At 45.9% G+C, this 17509-nt stretch overlaps 2 protein-coding genes across 3 annotated transcripts in view; one reads left to right on the top strand and one right to left on the bottom strand.

The window, feature by feature from the left end:
- SGPL1 (sphingosine-1-phosphate lyase 1) overlaps positions 1-3531 on the top strand; it is a 35435-nt gene extending 31904 nt beyond the window's left edge. Inside the window, exons 14-15 of the mRNA XM_081861868.1 lie at positions 75-2178; positions 3235-3531. Of these exons, the coding sequence (XP_081717994.1) occupies positions 75-218 (144 nt within the window). The 3' untranslated portion in view covers positions 219-2178; positions 3235-3531. The remainder of the gene's footprint in view (positions 1-74; positions 2179-3234) is intronic.
- Positions 3343-16662, bottom strand: PCBD1 (pterin-4 alpha-carbinolamine dehydratase 1). Of its 2 annotated transcripts, none has more exons than XM_081862006.1 (4): positions 16503-16662; positions 7002-7133; positions 5848-5928; positions 3343-4053 (listed from the first exon to the last, which is right to left on the bottom strand). In XM_081862006.1, exons 1-4 carry the CDS (start codon positions 16503-16505, stop codon positions 3955-3957), a joined length of 315 nt encoding a protein of 104 aa, XP_081718132.1. In that variant the 5' UTR covers positions 16506-16662; the 3' UTR covers positions 3343-3954. The 2 variants fall into 2 exon arrangements, with proteins under 2 accessions (XP_081718132.1, XP_081718131.1); XM_081862005.1 differs by lacking the exon at positions 16503-16662 and adding an exon at positions 15379-15510.
- Positions 16663-17509: the final 847 nt, after the last annotated feature.

The following is a 17509-nucleotide window of genomic DNA, read 5'->3' as shown; positions in this document are numbered from 1 at the left end:
CAGGAGCGTCTTGCATTTGCAAAAAACAGCTTGGACGCGTTTACTGACTTTTCTTTTTGTTTTGACTTTTATAGGGTGCTATCTATGGCATGGCCCAAGCCATCCCCGACAGGAATATGATTTCAGAGATTGCTGGTGCTTACTTGGACTGCCTGTACAGCACGGAAATCTCTCCTTCGTCTGAAGCACATGTGAATGGGTCTCCAGGCCACCACTGATTCTGTGTGCCTTGTCCGCTGATGGATGGTATTCTAAAGAATTCTAGGGGAAGGGAATGTTGGTCTTCCTGCAGATCATATGGCAGCTTGATCTCTGTTCTTGTCCCATCTCTCTTTCTGATAAGCGTCGGCTCTGTTCACCATTTTGTTTATGTGAGTTTTCAGAGTCCAGTGGTTTCCCTCCCCACTTTCTTTCTAATACTAACTCCTTGTGTTTCTTCACACTTGTTCACTGCTGCTACTACTAGTCTTCAACAGAACAGCTATATTTATGGCCACTGCGACTCCATTCTACTCCCCTCGTTCTCAGGTGTTCAAAATCTATACATTCCTTTCCTTCCTCCTGGTTGGCTTGCTTGCTTGTTTGTGCTGAATGATGAGCCATGGGAAAAGAAGTGAAAGTGTTGGAAGAGGAGAAAGGAGAAACTCGTTTGTTTGTTTTTTCCAAATCACCAGGTGTGGGATTTGCTCTGAAAGGGAGATATGAGGTACTTAACTTTGTTCGTTTCCCCCATGGTACAATCTTGCTGCTTTCCTCTTTCTCTGGATTTTTTTACAGTGCCGCCCACAGCCCTATTGAGTCGTGGCGTATCTGTGGAACAGCTTCAAGGGCAACACACTTATTCAGTTATCTGAATGTTTTGCTCCAGCTTAAAATAATGCACTCTCAGCAGTGTTAGAAAGCGATTTTGCGATCCCTAGGTGCCAGAATTGGATTTTGAGAAGTCCAGAGCTCTGCTCTCCTTCCTGTAACTGGATGTGAGCTTTTATAAAAGTGGAGAGCACTAACATCAACTTTTTGTTTTGTTTTAAATGTAATCTTACAATAGCGGACTCCGTTTGGCTTTGTTTGTGCTGCGTTGACTGTAAGGCACACTTCTAAAAAGAGCACTCACAGGTTTGCCTTAATGTTGATAGCATTCCCCCTGGGAAGCCCAGGAAGGGAGCAGAATACCGTCAGTCAACAGGTGATCAACTCTTTTGTGGTACTACACTGAAAACAACCTTAGTGGTGAATCAGCCTCAGGTATAATGAAAACATTCCTCTCCCCGTTCCTATTTATAGGTAGAACAGGACTTCACAACTGTGTTTTGGGCTACCTGCTGACTAGGAGGTGTGGTCTTAACTTGTATTCTGATTGTATACAGTTTGCTTTTAGAAAACAGCTATAATTCCTGCACAAAGCTGAGAAAAGCAAGCACCAGTAGCTTCTTCCAAGGCTTGAAGTGAGGCTGAAAGCAGAGTTTTCAGTTGGGGCTTGAGCCATTTTGATACAGCACTAAGTACTTCACTGGGTCAGTTTCATGAAATATTTCATTACCTCCTACTTGGTAGCAGTGCTTCCTTTGAAGGAAGCACAAATGTGAATTTACAGAATTGTAGATTTGTGAAGCACATTGTTTTCCGCCATTATGACAGAATCCTTTTTGTGGCTTGATTTGTTCAGCGGGACATGTTCCCTTTTGACTATTGTGAATTCTGGGAATATTGGTTTAGCCCTTCACAGCCATCTTTCTGATTTAGTTTTAAATCTAGCCAGTCCAACCAGAATGCTTTGCATACAACTTGGACCTGTACAGAACTCATGATAACTTACTACTGTGTGCTGTTCACCAAGTTGACAGTTTTGCATTGTTTTAGAAAGGGAAACATTTGACCATCACATCCTTATGCATAATTCACCCAGAAATGTGTTTCAAGTAGTTCTGATTATGTTTTAGAGTGGAATGAAACTCTTGTCAGTTTCTGCAAGAAATGAGTTGGGTTTTGCAGTCCAATCAGGAAGTCGAAGATGTGTTTGCATACCACTTTTTTAAAAAATCCTGTAGGATACTGTCTTGGTACTATTTTATTTTGAACGCATAATCCATGTTTACTTTATCATGCATCATGTATACAATTCCAGGTTTAAAATAAAAAAATTTCTAGGGCAGAAAAAATAGTTGTTTTTTTAATATTGTTGGGATGATTTTTCCATTCAGCAGATAAGATTTTTAAATGTAGAGCTGCATTCACTGGTAAACTTTTTTCAAATTAAGAGAGTAAGTACTGACCCATTGGGGCCTTTGCTTCCAAAGTATTGTACAGCCTTCCACAAATTATCAAGTATTATTACAAACAAAGGTCTGCCAAATTTGTTTTTAACTTGGTTTTACAAAAGTGTAAAATGCAAAAGTACATTCCATTTTCCTTTTCAGGTACCAATTGGTACCTTGGTTCTCTAACTTAATCCATTCTGGGAGTATCCATTCGACTCCTGAAACCATTTAGAAACCAAGGCGCGGCTTTCGATTGGGTGCAGGAAGCTTCTGCAGCCAATCGGAAGCTGCAGAGGAAGGCCAGCTTCCGAAAAATGTTCGCAAACCAGAACACTCACTTCTGGGTTTGCCAGTCAATTTGTTTGACAACTAAGCCCTTTGGGAACCAAGGTACCACTGTATTTGAGACAAACACTCACAGATGTTGTTTACTAAAGGGTGCGATCCTATGGTCCCAGGGGCCAGAGCATAGACTGGATCTGTCCTTCTGACATCACAGCTTGGACCTCTGCAAGGGATTTCTCTCCCTTCTGACATGGTACAACTAGAAATGGGACATTCTAGGAAATGGTTTGGATCCGAAAGTCATCCGAGTTCCCTACCCCACCCACCTCAAACGTGAGAGACATTTTATAACATTTATATGCCACTTTTCTTCCAAGGATCTTGAGGTGGTGTTCATGGTTCCTCCTTCCTGTTTCATCCTCACAACCACCCTGGGAGGTAGGTTGGGCTAAGAGATGGTGACTGGCCCAAGAACACTCACTGAGCAACATGGCCAAGTAGAGATTTGAACCCTGCTCTCCGAGGTCGACACCCTAACCATTTAATTATGCTCATTGAAGTAACTGTAAAGCTGAAAAGATGACATAGCAACGGAGGACAGTCCTGCGCCTTTCCTCTACCCAATAGGATGCTGGATAAGGTGGCAGGCTTGCCTTAAAACCCCCCCCCATCCCTTGCTTTTCTCAAAAAGCATGCAATCATTTATCGTGCACTGGTAGAGAAAATGCCTGGTTTGAGTTCAGTCTGCTCATTGGTGTTCTAGAATATGCCCTTCAGCAGAAAGAAGGTAAGACTCAGGTAACGGGACAGATGATAAGTTTATTGTAAACTGCTTAAGTCACAAGCCAGGTTGACTGTAACTAACTGTATGGCAGGCAGGGCTGGGCGATACCTGGTTTTATCACCAGCTAAAAACATTGCAATCGACCGATATATCACCATGTCTGAAATAAAGGATGGAGCTACGTAGAGGCACTGGCTGGCTTCACAGTTGTCCCCAGAATGTGATTTTTGCATAGCACAAACATACACCATGATTCACGATATATTGGCAGGTCAAAAATTATGAAACAGATATCACGATATGGACTTCAAACCAGTTTTGGACGGTATCTCGCCTACCCCAAAGGTAGCTTTCTACTGTGCTGGTATAATACTGCTTGAACAAACTACAGAGTAGCAACACTGAATTCTGAGAGGCAATAAACATGCCATGAGACAGCTTTGTCTAAAAAACAAAATAATGCAATGGCATGGATTTTTAAAATGGCAGGGTACCATCATGCACTGGGCTAATACTAAGGCTCTGTCAGCAACTGGATAAAAATAATTATCTGCATCAACATCTCACACTTCTCCCTTGGCATTGCCTTGGCCAACAGAAGATTGTAGATGGCAAGGGTGGCCGATTCTAAGCCAGCGTGTTTGCCACTTGCTCTATGAAGCTGGCCAAGTTGATATCCCGCTCCGATAAGCCTCCACACTCATGGGTGCTCAAGGTTATGTGAACCTACAAATACAAAGAATAAAATAAAAATGTAGTCATCATGCTGAGTGGGAATACAGGAAGCACATGTGACGTTTGCAAGCACCCTAGAGCAGTAGGGCACATTTTAAAAGTTCAGTACTGCAGTACGAAGTACCATATTTTTCGCCCTATAGGACGTACCTTTCCCCCTCCAAAAATGAAGGGGAAATCCGGGTGCGTCCTATGGGGCGAGTGCAGGCTTTCGCTGAAGCATGGAGAGCGAGAGGGGTCAGTGCGCACCGACCCCTCTCGCTCTCCAGGCTTCAGGAAGACATCCGCAGCCTAGGCAGCCCTGCGGGAGTTCCTGCAGGGCTGTCTAGGCTGCGGATAATAACCTGATTCCCGGAGCGCCGGGCGCGCAGAAAGCAGAGCGCCCAGCGCTTCGGGAGCACATCCGCAGCCTAGGCAGCCCTGCAGGAGTTCCCCGCAGGGCTCCCCATGCTGTGGATAGCAGCCTGTTGCCTGGCGCACGGGGCACCCTGAAGCAGAGCGCCCCTCGCGCCGGGCAGACATCGGCCAGCCCCACAAGTTCAGGAGACAGCAGGGAGGCGCAGCGCCACCATCCCGCTGTTCCTCGACCTGGTTCGGTTTCCCCGACCTGCTTTTGGGGGGGAAATAAAGGGGGGGAAATTCCTTTATTTCCCCCCCAAAAAACTAGGTGCGTCCTATGGGACGGAAAATACGGTACCTCTTACTCTCAGCCCCAGAGCGTACACCCGCACAATTTAAGGCTTAATCCATAACTTTCGAAACTTTTCATGTTGGCGACACGCTTTTTTGGTGTGCATCATTTCGCAACACGGTATAATTCAGTTTTGCATCATTTCATGACACAGTAGTTCAGTTTTTACTAGCGAACTAACCCCTTTCTGGCCCCGGGAGGAGCGTGGGGAGCGTTGGCGCAACACACCTACACACTGCAGCCAACACAGTGTTTGGAAAGCTCTGGCTTCATCTATGCCACATACATTAGAAGGATCCACTTTGGATCTAGGGGAATTCTAAAGAGCTCTATTGCTTCTTAACTGCTGGCGAAACATTGATTTTAAAGTGGAAAAAAGAAATACTAATGCTTGGCCAAGGGACACGATCCTCCTTTTATGCAACCTAAGAGGAAGACTATGAATTACGCTATAGGCATAAATAGCAAAGCCCTAGTGGTTCCTTCCCCTTTTGCAATGGAAAAGGAAGAGTTGTTTACGCAGGCAGAGGACTGTAGTTTAGTAGTAGAGAATCTGACTTGTTTGCAGAAGGTCCCTGGCATTTGTAGTGGGGCTGGGAAGGCCCCATGCCTGACACCTGGACAGCTGCTGCCGGTCAAGGGTAGACTATACTGAGCTAAGTTGCACCCATCTTCTGGCTCTGTCTAAGGCAGCTTCCTGGATTTCTAACTGCCCCCTGTCAAGCTGCTGCAGAATACCATACCTTTGAAAGAAAGAGGACAGGCCCAAGTTGGCTGGCAGGGGTAAAATGTAGCTGGTAGGTGACATTTTGGAGGGAGGGTTAACACCCCTCCCCTTCTAGTCTCCTCAATGGTACATGCTTAAGGGGGGAGGGAAACACAATGGGAATTGGGGAGATGGAAAGCACATTTGGTTATCTTGATCTTAAGCCAGTAGCAATTAATCACATGCAGCTCAATCCTACTCATGTCTACTCAAAAAGTTAGCCTCGTTGAGCTCAGCGGGGCTTACTCCCAGGTGAATGGTGTAAATTATAAGATTGCAGCCGCAGACTGCTTTGTCTGAGCTTGGACAGCCAACTGTTCTCTCTTACCTTGTTGTAGACATTGAACCATTCAGGGTGGTGGTCCAGTTTTTCTGCCTGCAGAGCGACTCTGGTCATAAATCCAAAGGCCTGCTCACGGGATGCAAAGGAAGAGTTAGGAAAACACACACATGCAAGTTCGCACATGATGAACTTCATAAATATCAACCAGTGCTCATTTCTCGCTACACAGGCTTGTCATTGACTCTTACAGAGTTTAAAAGAATGGACAGTCATTGACAGCACAGTACTGTACACAATGTAATAACTTGGTAGAGAAGGGTTTACCATGGGAAGGCTTAAACTGCATTTAAGTTAAGCTATGTTGGCAGAGAAGACAATAACTATTTGCATTTTATTTTTAAAATCCTGCATGTTAAGGGCAGACACATATTTGGCCTCCAGGGTTCTATAAACACAGTAAAAAAGGAAGTTACAACACAAAAATAAAAATAACTACATTCAGGGATAGTGCTAGGTTAAGATCTCTAGGGTTTGAGCAGCAGTAGCAGCAGTTCCTATGCCTAGGAATACACTTCTGCCATTCTGCAGGAGCCTCTGAAGCACTCCAATGGGAAGCAGTGGCAAGCCCTGACCTTTGACCCTGGCAAGCTCCATCTGGATGATACAGCTGAAGTCACACAACACAGCTGTTTGCCTTGGTCATAGAATGCTGATGGGTTGGCCATCTCTTCCTCCCTCTTTCCATGGTGGTGTCATGCTGCAGCTACACCCCTAGCCAAGTCCTACATCAGGGGTCAGCAAACTTTTTGAGCAGGGGGCCGGTCCACTGTCCGTCAGACCTTGTGGGGGGGGGGGGGAGAACATATTTTGGAAGAAAAAAAAGTGAACGAATTCCTATGCCCCACAAATAACCCAGAGATGCACTTTAAATAAAAGCACACATTCTATTCATGTACAAACACGCTGATTCCCGGACCGTCCACGGGCCAGATTGAGAAGGCGATTGGGCCAGATTGAGAAGGCGATTGGGCCGGATCCGGCCCCCGGGCCTTAGTTTGCCTGCCCATGTCCTACTGCAAATAGAGGGCTGCAATGGGGCAGGGAGCGGGTTGAAGCTCCCATTGCTACCTGCTTAAGCTTCCCTGGAATAAAATGCAGACAAAAGAACTATGATGCAGGGATATTATTATTTTTTGTACCCGATTAAAGTCCTTGAAGTGGAACTCCTTGTAAATGGCATCTCTACCCTCCACCTCATTCCATCCAACAGCTCTGAGATTGGGCAGCAGTTGTTCTCTCTCTTCGCCACTTAGTCTGTGGGCTTTTCCCGCCTAGGAAAGACAACAAGAGAGAGAGAAAGTGGAACTGCCACAAGAGCTTTAATATCACCTTCAGAACTTCATAATGCAAGCTTCATTTGGAATGCACACTCTCAACTGGGGCGGAGAGCAGGACAACCAGTCTTGGAAGAAGAGACAAACTAGAATCATAGAATCATAGAATCAGAGTTGGAAGAGACCACAAGGGCCATCGAGTCCAACCCCCTGCTAGTCCAACTAGTGCATACATCAGCGAACGACAAAGCAAAACATCTGAACTCTCCATTTCGAAAAAGTAATTCGGACTGAAAGCTCAGAGGGTGGTTTGTTCCATGCATGCGAGTAGACTTTGACTTGCAGCTGAGCAACAGATGAGCAATCAAAGAAAGTCCGTCGGAGCAGGTCAGGTGTGGGAAGGGATTTGTCCACGAGCCTTTTGATAGGGTAAGGCAGGCATGGCCAAACTCAGCCCTCCAGATGTTTTGGGACTACAATTCCCATCATCACTGACTGCTGGTCCTGTTAGCCAGGGATGATGGGAGTTGTAGTCCTAATACATCTGAAGGGCCGAGTGTGGCCATGCCTGGGGTAAGGTGTTCATACTTTGCTTGTTTCAGAGTTATTATGGATCAATTGAACCATCTGGGTGAGAACCTCTGACAAGATGTTTGCCCCACTTTTAACTACCACTCACAACGTTTGGGTCTTGCTACATTTTTTCCCTTTCTTTGTGGGAAACCCCTCCAAAAATTGTAATATGCCATTAGGAACAGCCCAGTGTATATGTTACCTACAGTAGAGGTGAGGAATGGAGCTCTCCAGGTGTTGTTGCACAAAGCTCCCATCACCCCTGGCCAATGGCCATGCTCTCTAGTACTTATAGGAGTTGAAATCCAGGTGTTTGAACCCATCCTTTGGCCAACCGGCTGAATTGCAAGCCCTTCCGTATCCCCTACTCACTGGGCTCTGTCTTGGCAGCTACACTACACCAGCTACTCTAAGCTATACACCTAGGGCTTATGAAGAAGAGCACCACCGATTCGAAGACATAATGGTACACACTGCTTGGCAACTTTACCTGGACTCTAGAGAAAAGAGCAACACTAGCAACAGAATCCTGCTTTTAGACATTTTCACTGTCAACAAGTTGCTATCAATTTGGTTTTTCGAGTCATGCAGTCGGTGTCTGTGATTAGATGCTCTCCTAAACTGCACCACAACGCACACCTGCAACGTCACATCATGTGCGCTGTTGGGGTGCAGTGCATTTTCTGTCTTTGGGAAAGCTTTTCTTAAAGCATGCGGCTATTATTCTCTGGGAAATAGGAAGCGCCCATGTTTATATGAATAATAAATAATAATAATAAATTTTATTTATATCCCGCCCTCCCCAGCTGAAGCTGGGCTCAGGGCAGCTAACAACAATAAAATAGTACAACATTCTAAAGTCATTTCATTATAAAATTAATTCAAATCAAATTGATGGCAACCATTAGGCTAAAGTTCTGTGAAGATTGCCAAAGGAGGGAGTCAGGCTGTGCCCTGACCAAAGGCCTGGTGGAACAGCTCTGTTTTGCAGGCCATGCGGAAAGATGTCAAGTCCCGCAGGGCCCTAGTCTCTTGTGACAGAGTGTTCCACCAGATTGGAGCCACAGCCGAGAAAGCCCTGGCTCTAGTTGAGGCCAGCCTAACCACTCTGTGGCCTGGGACCTTCAGGATGCTTTTGTTTGAAGACCACAAGTTCCTCTGTGGGGCATACCAGGAGAGGCGGTCCCGTAGGTAGGAGGGTCCTAGGCCGTATAGGGCTTTAAAGGTTAAAACCAGCACCTTAAACCTGATCCTGTACTCCACCGGGAGCCAGTGCAGCTGGTATAGCACCGGATGAATGTGATCTCTAAGCGAAGACCCCGTAAGGAGTCTCGCTGCAGCATTCTGCACCCGCTGGAGTTTCTGGGTCAGTCTCAAGGGCAGCCCCACGTAGAGCGAGTTACAATAATCCAGTCTGGAGGTGACCGTCGCGTGGATCACAGTGGATAGGTCAGGGCGAGAGAGGTAAGGAGCCAACTGCTTAGCTTGGCGGAGATGGAAAAATGCCTTTGTTATAGCTGCAATCTGCGCCTCCATGGAAAGGGAAGTGTCGAAGATTACACCCAAACTCTTACCGGACGGTGCTGGCACTAATTGCGCCCCCGCAAGAGATGGGAAGAGAGAAGTGAGAAGAAGAAGAGTTTGGATTTGATATCCCGCTTTATCACTACCCTGAGGAGTCTTAAAGTGGCTAACAATTTCCTTTCTCTTCCTCCACCACAACAAACGCTCTGTGAGGTGAGGTATCTGAAGAAGTGTGCATGCACACGAAAGCTCATACCAAGAACTGACTTAGTTGGTCTTTAAGGTGCTACTGGAAGGAATTTGTTTTGTTTTGACTATGGCAGACCAACACGGCTACCTATCTGTAACTGGATCTGTGAGGTGAGTGAGGCTGAGAGACTTCAGAGAAGTGTGACTGGCCCAAGGTCACCCAGCAGCTGCATGTGGAGGAGCGGAGACGCGAAACCCAGTTCCCCAGATTACGAATCTACCGCTCTTAACCACTACACCACACTGGCTCCCAGTGAAGGGGGACCGGGAGAGAGAGAAACACTGCTTCACATTAACTAGCTTGTTTGCGGTTAATGGTTAAAAGCTATTGCATTACTTTGTTCTGCCATTTAAACTCGCCTGGATATTGGGAGGGGCAGAGAGCGGCAAATCGGGAACAGCCAGTACTGTTGTCCATAGCACAGTAACTTATTGGAAGCAAGCTCTCTAATGCAATGAACCCCTCCCCAGTCTGCAGCAGATTTTGTTTGAACCAGAATTTGGATAATAAATTGAACCACTTTGGGTAATATTTTATATAACTGCTATTACCGCTGGGGGTGGAGGAAAGGTGGAGAAAAACCACACCATTATTATGCAAGAACAAGCTTCCCAATCCATGGCGATCTAAGGATAGGCTGGCTTATGTAAGGCAGTGTCGTCAGCAGGAGGCACGACCAGCCTTTGCCAAGCCATGGCCTTGCAAGGTCTTTGATAAGGTCATGAGACTGAGTGTCCCAACACAGCCCACTGCCAGCTTGCCAGCTATTCCCATCCTGTGACAATTGCTGGTGGGACTGTAGATCCATAAGGCACCTACTCAAAAGTATTCTCCATTTTATTTTCATTTTTTTGCAGAAGAGGAGGGACACTAGCTAGGGAACTTTTTTTATTAGTTTTTTTTTTAACAACAGAAATGCTTTCTTAACATGAAATCACAATGAAAAATTTCAGTTTTCCTGTTGATAAATGTGTAATTCTAAATCATAATAAAGAAAAACAAAGATATATTCTTATTCATTTGATTAATTGATATTCTAATTACCTCTGACTTCCCTGCCCTTCTTACTTGGGTCTTTTAAAGTTCTTAGTTGAGTGCATATCATGATAAAGCTAGGTTGTTGGTAACAAACTTTTTTATTACTATTTAATGTTTCCCATTACAAGAGTTAATCTAAACCAGTCAAAATTTTTAGTGCTCCGCAGTGGTCTATCAGGTATTGTTTAAATATATTCCAATCTTTACTATTTTGTTTGTTTCACTTGATCCCTTATCTGCCCTGTCAGTTTGTTCATCTCAGCATATTCCATCAGTTTAATCAGCCAATCTTTTTTTTGATGGTATGGTCTCATTTTTCCAATTCTGTGCAATCAAAACTCTCGCTGCTGTGGTGGCATACATGAATAGTTTCTTTAAGTGTCTTGGAATCTCCCTCCCGATAATCCCTAAAAGAAATGCCTCAGGTTTTTGGGGAAATGAAATTTTGAACATCTTTCTCAACTCATTATAAATTAAATCCCAAAATTCCCTCATTCTTTTACAGGTCCACCAAACGTCGTGCCTCCTGCTGACGGCACTGCCTTACATAAGCCAAACATTGATCCCACCACCTCCCTGCATTTCCAACACCGGTCTGAATTATTTTTTGTACATTATTGCTAATTTACTCTGTTTTATGTACCAACGGTAGAAGATCTTCATATAGTTTTCCTTAATAGTATAACATGCTGTGAACCTAACCTCTTCCCTCCACAGTTTTTGCCAATCTGAGAGTTGTATATTATGACCTAGATCTCTTGCCCACTTTACCGTCATGGATTTTACCTCCTCATCTTTAACTGACCATTCTAATAAAATGTTATACATTTTGGAACATTTAACAAGGCTGTATAAGCCTTGTCAACCTGTTTCCTTATGTAAAGCCTCTTCTGTGTCCAGGATCACTACGGTGGTACCTCGGGTTACATACGCTTCAGGTTACAGACGCTTCAGGTTACAGACTCCGCTAAGCCAGAAATAGTACCTCGGGTTAAGAACTTTGCTTCAGGATGAGAACAGAAATCGTGCTCTGGCAGTGTGGCGGCAGCAGGAGGCCCCATTAGCTAAAGTGGTGCTTCAGGTTAAGAACAGTTTCAGGTTAAGAACAGACCTCTGGTACGAATTAAGTACTTAACCTGAGGTACCACTGTATTTGCCATCTGTCCACTTTTTTGTCCCGTCCCCCCATGCATCGATGGGCTCTGTTCTAGAACAGGGGCTAGCAGAGCACCAAAGGGGGGCGGGCTGGTGCCTAGGACAGGCAGAGCCAACACATTCTAGCTTGGACCACATCCTCATCTCTGCAGAGTTCTCCAACAGCAAGATGGAGGCTGAGGAAGCTGGCAGGCAATTTCATCCCTGCAAGTAAGAAGGCAGTTAAGGGGGAATGGGGCTGGCAGTGCCCCACTTTCCCTAAAGGACCAGTCTCCTTGAGCTGACAGCACTATGCTGGTGGGTTGTGCTTTTCCACAACTAAAACACAGCAAATAATTTGTTTTTGCCAAGCACCCAAGGCTGAATGCGCACAAGTTAAACTTGCGTAAGTTGTGGGCTTACTGTACATTGTTTTATAACACAACCACAACTTTGCATCACCATGCAATACTTAAGATAAGTTACTGAATATCAAATATTTGCGTAATTAGCCTGCCTTTCCCATTAGAGCAATTTGCTTGGACTAGACGCCACTGTGGTTTCTTAAAAGGACAACAAAGAAGCTTTTGTGGATAGCTCAGTTGGTTAGAGCATGGTTCTGATGATGCCAAGGTCACAGGTTTGATCCCCATATGGGGCAGCTGCATATTCGTGAATTGCAGGGGGTTGGTCCAGATGAACCTGAGAGTCCCTTCCAACTTTGCAATTCTATGAAAACATATTCATATTAGATCAGGGAAGCATCATTAAGGCGATGTCTGGTAGGTTCCTGCTTTGACCATCTTACAAACCAGCTGAAGATGTGGATTGTTTAAGACTCTGGTCATATATAAACACACACACACACACACACACACACACACGTATATGAGATTCTTGAGGCTTCTGTTGTGTATGAGGTAACTCACACTGCTAGTGTGTAGAGCAGGCTTCCTCAAACTCGGCCCTTCAGATGTTTTTAACCTACAAATCCCATGATCCCTAGCTAGCAGGACCAGTGGTCAGGGATGATGGGAACTGTAGTTTCAAAACATCTGGAGGGCCAAGTTTGAGGAAGAGAAACCTTCACAAGACTGGAACCCCTAAAAGGAGGGGGGCTTTCCTTTGACCCTCCAGATGTTGTTTTATTCCCCTTAGGTCCCACCAAGATGACCAATGGTGAGGTATGGCTGGAGATGCACTTCAGAAACCATTAGAGAGCCACCCTAATGTAAAACAGCAAGTTCACGGAGGGCTAAGAACAGCCTCCCCCCCAGCCTGGCACCCTCCAGATGTTTTGGACTACCAACTCCTGCCAGCCCAACCAGTCAGGTATGATCGGAGTTTCCAGTCCAACAGTATCTGGAGGGTCGCAGGACCCTCACCCCTACACCCTGCAGGGAATATTCAGGGAGTCACTCAAAGGGGTTTCTTCCCATTTTCATCTCAGCCAATTGTTTTGCTGAAGTGCAGCTGCACTGAGTAAACGCTGCTTAGTGCAATAAAGCTCCAGCCTTTGCCCTTTGAGTGAGATCAGTAGATAAGCTGGCACAAGGTATCTTAGCAACAATAAAGGAGAAGGGACAGAAGGAAGGGAGACTGTCGGAGCCCACTGCTTTTTGCTCTTCCAATAACCGCCTGCTAGAAGGGAGGAGGCAACTGACCAGAGAAAAGGAAAACAGGGGTTCACCTCTATCATGTGAATGGATGTTTCAAGAGCTCGCATTCAGTTTTAAGATGGATGTCGGTGCTGTCAAGGCAGCACACACTGGTGCGGTTCTTCCACTTTATCCTTGAAGTGGCTAGTTCTCCAGCAATTCATGGAAGGTTAAAAACAAATTCAGGTAAGGCAACTGCAAAAAGCAGACTCTCCACTCCTGAAAGGGATAAGTCTCTGGGAGTGGGATTGTGCCACAAGTCTTGCAAATCCCGGGACATGAGAAAAAAGCAAGATAAGGTAGTGATGACTAAGCAAGGATAAATCAATTCTTTTCAGTCCTATGGAAAAAACCCACTTCTTTCCATGGTGGTGGTGGGGGGAAGGGATTGAACCACCCTTTTATAGGTTAAACAAATCAACACTTTAATTACGCAACCTTGCCATACAATGCAAGAATGGGATTTTAAAGTGACACTCCTTGATTTCATCTATTCATTTTGAAGACGACATTCTCTTCCTGGCACACTTAATTTGGCAGGCTTTGCCCCACTTTCAGATGATGCCCAGAAATGGAGAGAGATTATTGGTACATCCATCAAGGATGCATATAGAAGTCATTTAGACAAGCCTAGAGAAGGCCTCACCTGCTAAGGCAGGGATGGAGAACCTGCAGCATCTTGTTGGACCCCATCTCCCATCATCCTTGATCACTGGTCATGTTGACTGGGGCTGATGGGAGCTGGAGTTCAGCAAGTTCCCCATCCCTGTGCAGGGTCTGTGAGGTTGTGCTGCTGTTAAAAATAGCAGGCATCCAGCATGAAGACATTCAGAAGACACAAACGATGGGTGGAGAACAGTGTCCTTCAGCCTTAAGTCTGCAGATGCTGGTGGGACACCTCTTCTCATTACCCCTAGCCAGTTTGGCCAACAGTTAGGAATGGAGAGGTCCAGAATATATGGATAGCATGCATTTGTGGTAAGTCTGAACAAGGTATCCACTATCAATCCCATTGCTGCTTGTAATTAGGTCCTAAAGTAAACAGTTCCAAAAGCTAAGGTTTTCCCAGTAGTGATGTATGGAAGTGAGAGCTGGGCCATAAAGAAGGCTGATTGCCGGAGAATTGATGCTTTTGAATTATGGTGCTGGAGGAGACTCTTGAGAGTCCCATGGACTGCAAGAAGATCAAACATCTCCATTCTTAAGGAAATCAGCCCTGAGTGCTCACTGGAAGGACAGATCCTGAAGCTGAGGCTCCAATACTTTGGCCACCTCATGAGAAGTTAAGACTTCCTGGAAAAGACCCTGATGTTGGGAAAGATGGAGGGCACAAGGAGAAGGGGACGACAGAGGACGAGATGGTTGGACAGTGTTCTCAAAGCTACAAACATGAGTTTGACCAAACTGTGGGATGCAGTGGAAGACAGGAGTGCCTGGCGTGCTCTGGTCCATGGGGTCACGAAGAGTCGGACACGACTAAACGACTAAACAACAACAACAAAAGGTCACAAAGGTTTGAATCCAAACTGCACAAGTTGCATTTAGGTCCCACTGCTATCAGTAGAGCTTAAGTTAGTCATGACTAACTCAAGCCCTGTTGATTGCAGTGGGATCTCAACACAACTGGTCCCAACCTATGTTTTACTTTAGTTTGCAGGCTTATGAGTAAACTTGTTACTAGGATTCTTCATCCGTGGTGTTGACAGCCACTAGCTTCAACCATTTCCTTACCCACTGAGTATCATGCCTCTTGCCAGCTTGCTCCCCCTATCTAATGCTTCTGACCATGAGTCCTGGGCTGTGGGTGTGCATGTTTAATGCCTCCCAGATCCAATGTGCTTTGCCCCTTTTCCTCTCCAACATAGGAAACAAAAAACGCTTTCCACATGCTTTCCACAAACCATTAAAGTCCACATGCTTCTCATTACAGCAGACTGCCGAAAGCATTTAAGGGGGAACGTCACACCAACAAATGCAATTTTCTAACTTCCTGGACCCAGTTATAAACAACAGATGCATGAAAAGCTAATTCAAGCATACAACAGAAGTTACTTTGTCTACTTACTTGGAACTTAAAAAGGTATAGCAACTCCCTTTCTGGCTTCAGCTGGGGATGGCAAAAGTTGCAAAATGTATTACCCAAAAGGCAACAACATCCTCCACTCCCCCAAAACTCACACATGAAACACTGACTGTGTATGCACCATCCATTTAAAGCACATGACCCCCCCAAGAATCCTGGGAACTCATTTAAAGATACAGGGAATTGAAGCTCCATAAGGGGCAAACAACAGTTCCCAGAGTCCTTTTTTTGGGAGGGTGTGTGTGCTTTAAACCAGATGTTCCCAAGCTTGGGTACCTAGATTTCTTTTTTTTTACTACAACTCCCATCATCCCAACAAGCTAGCAAGACCAGTGTTCAGGGTTGATGGGAATTAGAGTCCCACAACATCTGGGGACCCAAAGCTGGGAAAGGCTGATTTCAATGCCTCTTTCACCTGTCTCCTTCAGTCCCTCCCAAAAACAGGAGCAGCAGTCTCAAGCCTGAAAGCTCTTAAAGCAACATTTACACCTAGCCAGGGACAAAATTAGGCGTTATTTCACCCGTGCATTTGTGCGCGCACATACACACATGCTGGGAACCTCAATGGCGCCCCTCTGGAGGCTTCAGCTGGGGGGAAAAGCCTGGCTAGCTCCTCCTCACCCCCTAGCTAAAAACAGAAAATGCCAGACGCTCTCTCCTTCCCTCGCCCCACTGTCCACCCCCTTGCTCTGCTGGGTTCAAAGGTGCCACGGTTCTTATAGGACGCCAAACCATCGTGTTTTATGACTGTCCGTCTGCCTAACAAGAGTACAACTGTCGTAGCCGTAGAAATACTACAGCTTTCAGAGAGATCCGTTGAAATGCAAAAGAGAGTGGCACCTTAAAGACATTGGGATTCTCCCCATCTTCGAGTCTTGAGCCTAAGCACACACACATAAAAACCCTTCCTCCCGCCCCACCCCTCCTTTAAAGAAGGGCAGGGCGTTTAACTTGGCTTATGCATTAACTCGTCCATCTATTTCACCTGAGCGACTCCACCTCCCTCAGTGCCTCCGCCGCTTTTGCACCGGGAGGGATCTCATAAGCTAGCTCTGCAAGCCACCGTGCAAAGAACCTGCAACAAGAAAGCACCTTCTCTAACTTACCATGCTTGCAGCCGATTAACTAGCAGCCGGGTTGTGCAAGCAACAGGAGGGCGGGCGGTCGGGCGCTCATAGCACCGCCCGGGCGCTTCGCAGACCTCCTGCTCTCGGCCTTGCGTGGGCGGAAGAGGGCGGGGCCTCTGTCCTCAGGCTGCTCACTAGGAGCGGGAGTAGCTTTTTCAATGATTAACCAGTGACGTATCAGCGGAGGTGGAATCTCGAGGCGCGCATGGTTCCGAAGCGGCCCTTTGATCCTGAATGGAACAAGGGTTCGCGCGAGGGGGCGGGCCGGGCCAGATTAAGGGTGAGCGAAGTGGGGGAGGGAATACTCCGCCAACGCAAGAGGATGCTGTGTGATTTGCCAGAGATTCTCTAGCGGTGATTCCTGCCTTGTCAGGCGGGTTGGGCTAGATGGCCGCGTGGGTCGCTTCCGACTCTACAATTCCATGATTCTAAAATGGGCAGAAATCTCTATGTGGGACAAGAAGCTACAGTTAGAACTTGATATGGAACAACTGATTGGTTCAAAATTGGGAAAGGAGTAAGACAAGGCTGTATATTGTCTCCCTGCTTCTTTAACTTATATACAGAATTTATCATGTGAAAGGCTGGGCTGGATGAATCCCAAACCGGGATTAAGATTGCCAGAAGAAATATCAGCAACCTCAGATATGCAGATGACACAACCTTGATGGCAGAAAGTGAGGAGGAATTAAAGAACCTTTTAATGAGGGTGAAAGAGGAGAGTGCAAAATATGGTCTGAAGCTCAGCATCAAAAAAACAAAGATCATGGCCACTGGGCCCATCACCTCCTGGCAAATAGAAGGGGAAGAAATGGAGGCAGTGAGAGATTTTACTTTCTTGGGCTCCATGATCACTGCAGATGGTGACAGCAGTCGCGAAATTAAAAGATGCCTGCTTCTTGGGAGAAAAGCAGTGACAAACCAAGACAGCATCTTAAAAAGCAGAGACATCACCTTGCCAACAAAGGTCCATATAGTTAAAGCTA

This window comes from Podarcis erhardii, assembly GCF_964252035.2.
Source record: "Podarcis erhardii genome assembly, chromosome: 5".
NCBI lineage: Eukaryota > Metazoa > Chordata > Lepidosauria > Squamata > Lacertidae > Podarcis > Podarcis erhardii.
The sequence above is the reverse complement of the archived record's forward strand: the minus strand, read 5'-3'. Positions and strand labels throughout refer to the sequence as shown.

What these genes read in the sequence shown, in the direction of transcription:
- PCBD1 (XM_081862005.1), bottom strand. Translation starts at nt 15,495, where the DNA reads ATGTGTGAGTTTTGGGGGAGTGGAGGATGTTGTTGCCTTTTGGGTAAT. An exon ending in TATACCTTTTTAAGTTCCAA is followed by an intron (nt 7,134 to 15,378) that starts GTAAGTAGACAA and finishes TGTCTTTCCTAG; the next exon opens with GCGGGAAAAGCCCACAGACT. An exon ending in GGTTCAATGTCTACAACAAG is followed by an intron (nt 4,054 to 5,847) that starts GTAAGAGAGAAC and finishes TTGTATTTGTAG; the next exon opens with GTTCACATAACCTTGAGCAC.